Source organism: Triticum aestivum, chromosome 6B (genome assembly GCF_018294505.1).
Source record: "Triticum aestivum cultivar Chinese Spring chromosome 6B, IWGSC CS RefSeq v2.1, whole genome shotgun sequence".
In the NCBI taxonomy this organism is placed as follows: Eukaryota; Viridiplantae; Streptophyta; class Magnoliopsida; order Poales; family Poaceae; genus Triticum; species Triticum aestivum.
In genome coordinates this window covers 52,243,131-52,254,922 of record NC_057810.1, presented here as the reverse complement: position 1 = coordinate 52,254,922, position 11,792 = coordinate 52,243,131, and the positions used below count along the sequence as shown (strand labels likewise).

General features: G+C 40.7%; 1 protein-coding gene across 1 annotated transcript in view; it reads right to left on the bottom strand.

The window, feature by feature from the left end:
- The window catches only part of LOC123135715 (structural maintenance of chromosomes protein 6B), a gene marked incomplete at its 3' end in the record, with an annotated part of 23,848 nt that extends 12,166 nt beyond the window's left edge, over positions 1-11,682 (bottom strand). Inside the window, 11 exon segments of the mRNA XM_044554899.1 lie at positions 323-427; positions 577-651; positions 1,767-1,842; positions 1,928-2,004; positions 6,246-6,380; positions 6,962-7,081; positions 7,393-7,713; positions 8,241-8,327; positions 9,511-9,566; positions 10,221-10,354; positions 11,636-11,682. Coding sequence (XP_044410834.1) covers positions 323-427; positions 577-651; positions 1,767-1,842; positions 1,928-2,004; positions 6,246-6,380; positions 6,962-7,081; positions 7,393-7,713; positions 8,241-8,300 — 969 coding nt within the window. The 5' untranslated portion in view covers positions 8,301-8,327; positions 9,511-9,566; positions 10,221-10,354; positions 11,636-11,682.
- Positions 11,683-11,792: the final 110 nt, after the last annotated feature.

Here is an 11,792-nt window from a genome sequence, read left to right as displayed (position 1 = left end):
CATCTGCATTAAGGGAACACAACATTGACCTGTAGCTGGGAACACTAGTTGGGCTTCCACCGGTTAAGCCGTGGATAAATAATAAACAAATAAAAGATGACAAAACTAAAGGGACATGCTATAAATAATAAAACAATACAATATAATAATATAAGCAATGTGGATTAACGAAGTTTATTGCTAAATACAGCAGATCAGAACAAGTGATAGATGATATACCAAATTATCATTTGCATCAAGTTACTACACATGGTACTATTATACATATTCAAGAGTAACCAATAATTCAAGACAAGAATCATGATAATTGGCATTTTCATACCAGATGAGCCCCTATCGGACCAATAGGTGGGCTTTCGAATTTTTTGTGGTTTGTCTCTATTGATTCCAAGAGTTTCAAAACTCTTTGTCCCCCAAATGCAGTTACCTAAGATGAAGCATTAATTGTATATAAATGAAGATGTTAGAGAGCAGTTGCCAGTTGCTACTAAAATCAATCACATCCTGAGAAGCGGGGCTATGATCATACAAAAAGGGCATCTACTGCTTACTGGTTACTCTAAAGAGAGAATATACCGTATTACTTTGCTGTCGTTGAAGGTCTGCAATGTTGGATTTTATTTGTTTTGTCCTTCTATCATTTTCAGCCATCTGTGAAATAAAATTTAATGGCATAAACGATACAATACAAGACCCACATTTTTCAATGCAGAGAAAAGGTGGCCAACTTCACAAGAAAGTACAGAAGACTCGTGAACTTCAAATAGTGTGGATAATTGTAAGTGATGTTTTTCAGATAAATGTTGGGGGAACATTTTTCAAAGGTAACCTAATACTGCGCCAAAGCTTATTCTGAGCTTGAAATCATGTGAGGACAAATTACTTAAACAGGCAATCGAACTTAGACCCAGATGTATTTTACCCCTAACTCTGCACTTTCAGCCTCGCTCAAAATATCTTTTTGAACAAGTAGAGCTATGTTCTTAAAGTTCAACAAAAGGGAGAAATGTGATAAACAGACAGGGTTTATGGAGCGTCAACTATGAGTAAGGGGCATCGCATGGACATGGTTTTCTTTCATACATTGTGTGTCATGTGTCATGTGCAAACCTATTTGGAAATTGAAATAAAATCAAATCAAAATTGATGTGTGCATGAAAATATATAGTTAAGCCTAATTATTACTGTGCACGATCGCACCCTGCCACCCTTTTTTCACATTAAGCATTAGGAATCAGAAAAGCAAAACATATGAGAACTAGCAAAAAAAGATAAATATTCTATGAGAATAACATTATCCAGAACACATATATTCTCTAATAATAACATTATACATAATTACATTATCTGAAACACATATGCCCGCATTCATATACATCAATAGATGGAATGGGTACCACTAAGTAACTATAAAATACAAAAGGTAATATAATTACAGTAAACAATAGATATGGAAACAATTCCTCCAGTCAAAATAAGTTATTGCTGATAAACTATTTTCCAAACTGACAGAACAATATCACAATGAACATTTAGGCCATAAGAAAATGGTACAAGTAGATTCCTCAAGAAATACTTCTAATATAAAACTAAAAATACGATTCACATTTATGGGAACTTTCTTTAGCAATGTTTCTGGTTCAAAATGTGGCTTATTTGTGATTGGAGTGGACGGAGTAACATTATCACTTTTACTGTGTTAACAGAGTTTAAAGTTCATTATGCAGGAAAGCAGTATTTCTGGTAGCACATTGAGTTTAAGATACCTCTTTTGATATGTCATTGATAGATTTTACGATGCCTGATAATTCTGCTGTGAATTCATTTTCATCCTCTCTTAACCTGAATGGCACACAAGGTCGAATCAAACAACCAAGAAATTTTACTTGGATGTGGTTAAGCAAAGTAAGAAGTACAATTGAATGACCTTGTAACATTTGAATGAAGATGATCAATCTGTTGTTGTATGTTCTGCATATCTTTCTCCATTTGAGATGCCTCAGCCTTCAGATTGATAAAGACATGATTCAGACAGAATAGCTAAATTCAAACATACAAAGACAAGGAAATACCAAAAAAAAAAAAATCAAGAGGCATGCTATCAAGTGAATCTTTTGGAACAATTGATATCAAGGTTCACCGATTATGTCATTTTCAGGAGATAGCCCAACTTCTTCTGAGGAACAGGTACAAAGTGGTAACAGTTAGCTCATGTGAAAACCAAAAATGTGATTAGTCCAGTTAACAGGACTGATGCTCCCTTATTGAAAACAAACTATTTTACGATACAACTTATCTCTATTGTATAGCCCAAGGAGAATCATACAAGACATGGGGTACAAGGAAGAAAACATAGCCTAATACAGACTCCTAGACCAATACCACTACTTAACACACACCCTCGGATGCTCTATAGCACTATATTTGAAGAAGCGCATCTTGAGAGTGTGATTGTGGCATGGAGAGCCTTAAAAACCTGTCGAGTCAAGCCAAAGGGGATAGCCAGAAGATGGTGCATCGAAGGAAGACACCGCATCAATAGAAGATACAAGATAAGTCACAAGAGAAGATGAATTATCAAAAGATGGCACACAAGAGAATGAAGCAACAACAACAAAGCCATTAGTCCCAAACAAGTCGGGGTAGGCTAGAGCTGAAACCCATAAGATCTCGCAACCCACTCATGGTTCTAGCACATGGATAGCAAGCTTCCATGCACCCTAGTCCACTCGTTTTCCTCTCTCAGATTTTGACCATCTTATAGATGTCCCTTTCGCCTTCCTTCGTGCCTAACCGCCGGTAGAGGTCCTCATACACCCGATCCCCTTGCTTCACTCACAGCTCGCTTTGCGGCCTTCTATGCCACCTTGTACTTCTCCCTGTTGTCCACACTCCTATCCAGGTAAAGGCGTCCGAAACACTCTTTCTTCTCCTTAATAGTCGCTTGGACATCATCGTTCCACCACCAGGTATCTTTAGCTTCGCTTTTACTTCCCCTGGAACTTCGCTTTTACTTCCCCTAGACACTCCAAACTCCTTTGAGACCACCCTAAGAATGCAAGTTGCCATCTTCATCCACATATTGTCTGCATCACCTCCTTCCTCCCATGGAACCTCTTTAATGACCCTCTCCTTGAACGCCTAATCTACCTCCCCCTTGAGCTTCCACCACTTCGTTCTAGCGACTTTGGCACGCTTATCCCGCTGAACATGAATCCGAAAGCGGAAGTCAGCCACCACAAACTTTGTGCTGAGGGACAACACTCTCTGCAGATATCACCTTACTATCTAGGCAAGCACGCCTGTCTTCTCTTCTCGAGAGGATGAAATCAACCTGGCTAGTGTTGACCACTACTAAAAGTCACTAGGTGTGATTCTCTCTCTTTAAAGAGGGTGTTAGCTACGATCATGTCGTAGGCTAGAGCAAAGCTTAAGACATCTTGATTCCTGATGCCACGGCCAAAGGCCCCATGCACCCCTTCAAAACCTGTGTTAGATGTACCCACGTGACCATTAAGGTCTCCACATATGAAGAGCTTCTCACCAATAAGTACACTCCTACCCATCTCCTCCAAGACTTCCCAGAACTCCCTCTTGGTGTTCTCATCGTGGCCTACTTCCGGGGCATGCATGCGGATAACATTGAGAACTAAGTCCCAACTACCAGCTTAACTAGGATAATCTGGTCCCCATGCCTCTTAATGTCTACTAGTCCATACTTGAGGTTCCCCCGTGTACCACTCCATACTTCAAGATGCCTATTCCATTTCTGTTTGGAGTCGTCCCCATGTACCACAGCTTGAAGCTGGTATCCTACACCTCCTTCGCCTTCTGCCCACTCCATTTGGTTTCTGGACGCAAAGGATATCAACACCTCTCCTCACCACTGTATCAACTAGCTCTCGAAGCTTAACTTCCAGGGACCCTACGTTGCAGCTGCCTAAGCGGATCCTCCTAGGCTCGGCAATCTTCCTTACCCGTCGCACTCGTCGAGGAAAATGCGAAGACCCTTGCTCATTTTCCACTACACTAAGGAGTCGATGTAGCACGCCACTCAGGATGCGACGATGCTCACTTGCCACCATATCCAGATCAAGTTATGGCGCGCCACCAAGGGGTGATGGCCCGGCCCTTGCCCATTTGACACCACACCCGGGTACCGATATGGCACGTCGCTGAGAGGGTTACGCCGCAACGATTTTATTTTGGGTTACATCTCCATAAGAGTGGCTAAGTTTTGACGGCGGCTCGCCAAGCCTATCTCAACCCTCCTTTACCCGGGCATGGACCAGCTATGTTGAGACAACACAAGAGAATGAAGCATTGCGTACAAAATCATAGCCCATGAAAACCCGCGGCTAAAGAAGCCCGGCGGCAAGAGAATGGGCGCGACAACGCAAAAAGAGGCCACAAAAATCCTACATAAAACAAGGACCAGAAAAGGCCACAAATTGTATAGAAAGGACCATGGTGAGAAAAGGAAAGCTCGCGTATCAAGTTTTGGTGGACAAGGATGACATAAAAATATGAAATAGCAACAGATTTGGTGGACGTAGCGGAAAATATAGAGCTAGAAGCTAGGAAGCACACACAAGATGAAGATGCAAGAGCCATCATGGATGCGTGAGAGGCTATGAAGGAGGTCGTGCAGGTGGAGGAGCAGCGATGAGTAGCAACTAGCGAATGAACATGCAACACCAATAGAAGGTGCATGGGCGAGACGGAGTCAAGAAAAAGATCACCGTCAAGAATCACATAACATTGAGGAGGGAAAACAGATATCGGATGGCTTTTTTTTGCTAAAGGAATCTAATAGGCACACATAGGAGCCAGACACCCTAAGTAGTACACCAGCGGCTGCAGTAGTACGCTAGCAGCAGCAGACAAGTATGCTAGCTGCAGCTGCAGTGGCAGGAAGAGTTGCACGCGGGGCAGCAGACAGAGAGAGCCATGCATGCTGGGAGACGCAGCAGCGGGAGCAAAGCAGCAGCAAAGCAGAAGTAGGGAGAGCCACGGGGAGGGCCGCGGGCAAGCAGCAGAAGGAGCCAAGGCTAGAGCCTTGGCGAGCAGCGGACAGCCTCAGCCTTGGCAAGCAGCGGCGGCAACGGCAGCACAGGAGGCGATATCAGCGAACTGCTGCAGGAGAGAGCATAACAGGCGGCCGGCAGGTGGACCGCAGGAGGGAGCGCACTGCAGAGGAAGCACACAGCCAAGCCAAGGATCTTCTCTATGGTAGTCCTGTGCTAAATGTCTAAGGCGAGGGCTACGCCTTACAATCCCGGGCACCATAGCACTGACACGTATGTACATCAGAAAGACGCCTTAAGAGCCATGTTCTCCCATTGTTCTGGCTCCCCTGCTCCGTGCTAGCTGTTGTGGGTCCAGATTGCAGCTCACTCCTTCGCTGCTCCAGCCTGTGATGTGCTATGCACTTTTTAGGGCACTCCCAATGCTTGTATCTTCACAAAGTTTCATTGGTAAATATCTGATGCGACACTATTTAATGAGGAAATAGGGAGCAACCATATTTTAATCTGGATATATATCTTAGCACCAAATCCAAAACATCTCATAACTTTTCTCTCGCAAAAGACACTGAATGAGGGTTGTTTTATACTCCCTCCGTCCCAAAATAAGTGTCTCAACTTTGTACTAGCTCTAGTATAAATTTGTACTAAGCTGAAGACAATTATTTTGGGACGGAGGGAGTATACAACACTAAGATATAGTGCACTGAGACTGCTATATGTAAACATCTATTTAATGTCATCAGATATAGCTTAAGATATAGTGCACGGGGACTGCCCTTAGAGCCATGCTGTAGCTACAGCAGCCTGTACTAGCTAATATTAGCCTGTCATGCAGGCTGTTGTGAATTGCAGTGTACTTTATCTTCACCAATTCATGCAGGCTGCTGTGATAGCCAGACTCAATGTTTCATACTCCCTCTATCTGGATGTATAGGGCCTAATACGCATTTCAAGATTTACTTTGACCATCAGTAAGATCAATACTGTATTAGATGTATGGTATAAAAATTATATTACTGGAAACTCCATCCGAATATGAATTCGACAATATACTCTTTGTAACACGTATCATATACTATTGGTCTAAACAATGGTCAAAGTAAATCTTGAAATACGTATAAGGTCCTATATATCCGGATAGAGGGAGTAACACTATATACTACTTCATACTTGTAAGGTGAATTTAGTTTTTATGGGTTTTAGATAACAGCTCACTTGAGTAGATTGCATATGCTGCATTTGGAAATCACGAAGTTGTGCCTGCAATTGATTCAGGCGGCCATTCTTTCTCTGCAGCATGTGTGCACCACGCTCATGCTCCGCCTCTAGTTCTATCTCCCGCTTCACAGCCTGTAAACAAAAGGAACATGAAGAATTGTTAAGAAAGACAAGTATAATTGCACAATCATGTCCATAGCAGATAGATGCCCATGGTGTCAATGTCTTCAAAATAAGGAATCAGTTAGTGCGGGTGTTTATTCAGAAAGGAGAGAAAATGACTGAATTTACACGCACGCGTTATATTCAAACAAGATTACCAAACATATAATCCTTAAATTTCAAATAGAATTATTACTAGGAAAAATTAAGCTGCCAACAATAGGAATCTCAACACTTCATGATGAGTGGCAATATTTCGAGGCAAATGTTATGAACATATCACTGGGCCAGAAATTACTGCAGATTTAGTTCTGCAATAATCACCAACATCAGAGCTTATAGGCTTAATAAGGACTGAAGACACAAAGATATGACAACCAGAAGGATTGCAAAGACTTGACGGTCATAACTTGCTAAATTTATCATGACCATCACTTTTTTACTTCCATGTACAAAGACAACAGAGCTGTATGTGTGGCTCTACCACCTATTGGTCCAAATACAGCTGCTTTTTCTGAACATACCGGATGCTACATCATCTACTCACATACCTCAGCAATGTTATTTTCCATACTTTTCTTCATGTTGTTCTCTTCATGAGTCTTACCCACCAAAGATCTGAGATTTTCTTCCTTTTCAATTAGTTCTTTCTTCAGTTTATCAACAACCACCTAAAAGGTTAAAAAATAATTCAGACATAAAAATAAGCTTCATTAAATATGACTATTATTTTAGAATATGTATTTTCAAACATAACTATACAGGATGGTTTTGGCACACTATTGCTGTAGTTCACTCCATTAAATATGACTTGAAATTGGCCCTAGTCAAACAGATGACGTTCAAATTGGCAATAGATGTATGTGCCAGCAAGCTTGCATGGATTTATTTTGGTTTACCAAAAAAATTACAGTAAAAACACACCGTTATTCTAGAGGATACAATGGCACAATGGGTTCCCAGTAAAAAGGACACAACTTACTGTATTTCGGTCAATTCTTTCTTGGCACGCAGGAGCTCGCCCTTTGAGTTTCTGGAGTTTCACTGTTTGTTCCTCAATTTGCTTGTCAACTTCATAAACCCATGACCAGGCTAACTTTTTCTTCAAATTATCAATATCATGTGCTATCTCTTCTATGTGTTCCATATTCTTTATCTTCTCTCGTAATTCATCAAGTTCTCTCATCACTGGCTTAATCGACTTCTCCAGTTCTTGAACATCAGAGTCTGCCTTGTGCACCTGATCTCTTATTGTCTCAAGCAACTCTTTGAGTCGTTGAAGAAGAGTAGCCTTGAAAAAGAACTGCAACAAGACATAATGTATGGACAGTGAAAGAAAAGGAATAATGCTCAGAGTTATATCAGAGGAAGGGATATAGCAAGCACAGGTACAAGGCAGAATTATGAGCTCAACTCAGAAACAACATTGCGTCAAATAGCAGTTCAGTTCACGGGTCATACACTCATATGAAGTCGTAAGCTACCAAAATATATCTGGTCTGGCATTGAATACATAGAGTGTCGTGTTCTCATAAAATGATGATCGATTGGAATATATAAAAATGCTAATTGGTTACATGCACAACTAGAAAGATGTCAAGAGGCAAATGAAAATGCAATCATGGTATTATACAAACTGACTAACTGAAGGCGTGCTTCACGGTCGAGTACATCTAAAAGCGAATAAAATAACATGGAAACCCTGTGGAGTACGACTATACAATTCCATTCACGTTCATCAAACCATAGATATTCCAACACATCAAATAAATAGGGAAAGCACACTTATTGATATAATGGTATTGGCAGAAAACTGAAAGAATAGATTACCTTAAACTTATCCTTGTCATTTCCTGAGTGCAGAAATTCTCTACTTTTGTCTTGACTCATAATTACGCAAGGATTTTCAACATCAATCTGAAAAGTTGTGTACGCATCAGGATGTGGAAATATAACACATTCATTACATTATAACATTCATTACATTATAACAAGGTACTTCCACAGAATGGTACAAACACAAAAACACTTGGAGATACATATCCATGGTTTACAAGGGTAAAGCGATCTAAAGCAAGCACCACCCGCTGACGCATAACTGATGCCTAAGCGCCTAAAGCGGGCGCCTAAGCACCTAAAGCGGGCGTATTTCTAAGGCGCTACCAGGGCGCCTTATTGCTTACGCGACTCTTGAACGTCTGAAGCAGGCTGCTTTATAAACAATGTACATATCATGAATGATTGAATAATGCTGATGGATGGCAGTGAAAACAGTCAAAACAAACTGCAAGTGTTGATACTACCACGCTTATCTAAAAAAACTAATTATGCACCAATAGCTTACACTCCGAGGTTCTTGCGCCTGAGATACGATGACGAAGATTAGTTAACTGTTGACATGTATAGATGTGTTGCTCCTCAGGAGGTTAGTTTGGTTCAAAGGAATCATGTAAAATCGAGTCGTGCATGCATAAAGATCAAAGTAGATTTCAAGGAGATATCATGTGAAATGTTTCCAAACTGGACTCATGCTGTGTTAGCTGGGAGCAGCCATTGATCAAGATCACCAAGACCAGAGCCCTTATTGTGCACTTTTCTGGCAATGTTCTTTTAGTGGGAGACGACATGCCCGTCGAATACGAGGTGCATGTGCTGACTTCGTCAATCTCGGTCCCTCAGAGGTGCGCATAGGAGTAGGGTGTGTGCGTTCATAGGGGTGTGTGTACTAGTGTGTATGTGAGTGTTTGCGTCTATCCTGTGTTTCTCAAACAAAAAAGAGGAAGGGGGTGATAGATATGTGATTGCGAAGCGGACCAATAGCGTAGCCGCGGTGGGGCGAGAGAGCAAAACTAGGGAGGAAGGCGCTATGGTCTCTTCTTGCAGATGCATCTGTATGAAAAACATCTTCACCTGGCATTTTTTTTCCTATAGAAACAAAGGCAAAAGTACAGCGAGGACAGATAGATGAGAGGGTCCATCAGTTTCTACACCTATTTTGCATATTTTACCAAATACAGAAAGTAAACAGCAGAACAAATGACTGAATGAGAGAAACATAACTACTGACAATATGGTACACATCAGCAAACAAGCGACTTACATTAAAATGTTCGACGATCTCATTAAGATCATCTTTGCGATGTGCCACCTTCCTCCCTATTCCAGCACATGTAAAACAACTGTCAAAATATAATATTTTGTAGTAAAATAATGAAAATACGTACTAGTAGTACTCCGAAAAAGAATAAAAGTAATTGCTACAGTGTTTCTTTTCATCCCAAACTAGCATTTAATAATGTATAGAAATGGATGCAACATGCAAATGAAGGCCTGGGACACATAAAGCTTATTTAATTATAAAGTGAAAAGGGAGATTTTCTGCGGCCATGCAAACATGTACAGTATAAGTCAAGCACAACGAACATATAGGTCTTTTGCCAACATGAAAAGTTGGTAGAGCCAAGGATGGGAAAGATGTGATAATTTAACATTAAAACTTGAAATAGCCATTAAATAGAATAAAGATATGCAGCCAGGACACAAGAATGGATAATCAACTAAGAAATGCAACAATCCTAAGTTCAGAAATGTATATCATCTCTGAATAGCAAAATACAACTACGTGAGAACTCTGAAGGGTCACAGAAAAATACGATTACCCTTAAAACAGTACAAGTTGACAAAATGAGAATGGAAACCTAAAGTACTAATATAACAGCTAAAAGAGATCTAAACAACTTTGCAGGAGAAATGCTTACAATAGACGGGCACAACCAACAACTGGGAGGAAGAAGGATCAAGTATGAGTACCATGTTGATCTTTTAAGATAGTAGAACTAGATGACTTGGTAATCCTGCGCTCCAATTTAATTAAGTTTCCATATACGTCAGGCTTGAACGCGTCTTCCCCTTGGTTGTTGATGTCAACAGCAATTGTTGCATCGCTGTGATTTAAAGAGTAAACTATTTTTCAGTCGATCACAGGTAGAGAGATAGGACAGTCGGAGGATAAATGCAAAACCATTAACCACAGGTTGTACAGTAGAAACATATTATGTGTGATCGATGCAGACATCAGTTTCACAATCATCCATAAGATCATAACTACTGGAACCTGTACAGTCATTTACCCAGCCAACATTCTGATTTATTGTTCAGTCACTCAGCCGGTGGTTGACCATTTGGAATTGTTTAATATAATTTTATTCGACCAAGGGCAGTTCTTTGGTGAACAAGCAGGTTCAGCCGCTATTTCACCAATTTGCAAAGGTCTAACCCCAGAGACTGTCTGCTTTTAATAGGCAGGCTATCTGTTGGATATTTCCATCAAAATCTTCAAGATAAACTGAGTAATTATGCTACATGTTTATTGTAGGGCAGAAAGTATACCTACAGATTTTCTGTTAAAAGAATTCTGTGTGATCCAAGCAAATAGAACACTGTCCAGATTTTCTGAACATGTATGAAATTTTGAACCAAAATTGTGTTTTTCTAACAAAAACTATAGGTACACATTTCATACCATAATACACATGTATGAACTTTTATGGATCTTTTCAAACATGTGTCCGTATGGCACATGCTGCAAAGTGAAATTATTGGCAATCTGCCTAGTGCAGAGTACAACTCATTTACTCTGTTAGTATTAACAATTTGGCGTGTGACAGTTGGTGCCCTGTTTGAAAAATACATCAATTATAAATTTATAATACGATAGAACAAGACCGGTCTTTAAGTTTTCTGATAAATCCTGTGATCTCTGTTCTTTTCTCTGAAGCATACAGCTGCGGCATGGTCTAAAAATGGCCCCAGCAGATTTTCAGGTAAGAAATTTTTAAGATTGTAACTGTCATGTGCAATGGCAAGGGTACGGACAAGGGTTGGACAGGTAACTTGGTGTGTGGTAGTACAGCAATGCATGTTGTTCATATGTTCAACAAATATTTTCATATAAAATCCACCTGAGTACTAGTGGCAGGTAGCGGCATTGCACTAATTGCAAGGATCGACAGGGATTAGACCCAACCGAAGAGATGCCAGCCTTCAATATTCCTACTAAATGGTGTGCAGAACGAGAGGAATTGGCACCAAACAACAGATATTCCCAACGAAAACTTATCCTCGCAACAAAATCTTTGTTTTTTTCGACAATGACTCAGCAATTAATAATTATTTAGAAAATACTAAAATAAAATATGTGAGCGGGTACAGAAGGCGGACGCGACCTGCAGCCAGTCTTGATGAAATCTTTGAGCGTGGCGGCACGCTGCGTGTTCTTGGCGCGGCAGCCGAAGGCGATGCAGAGGGCCGTCAAGATCGCGCTCTTCCCGCCTGCGCCGGCACGAAGAAGAAGAAAAGGCGCATTGGTGAGAGGGGGACGGG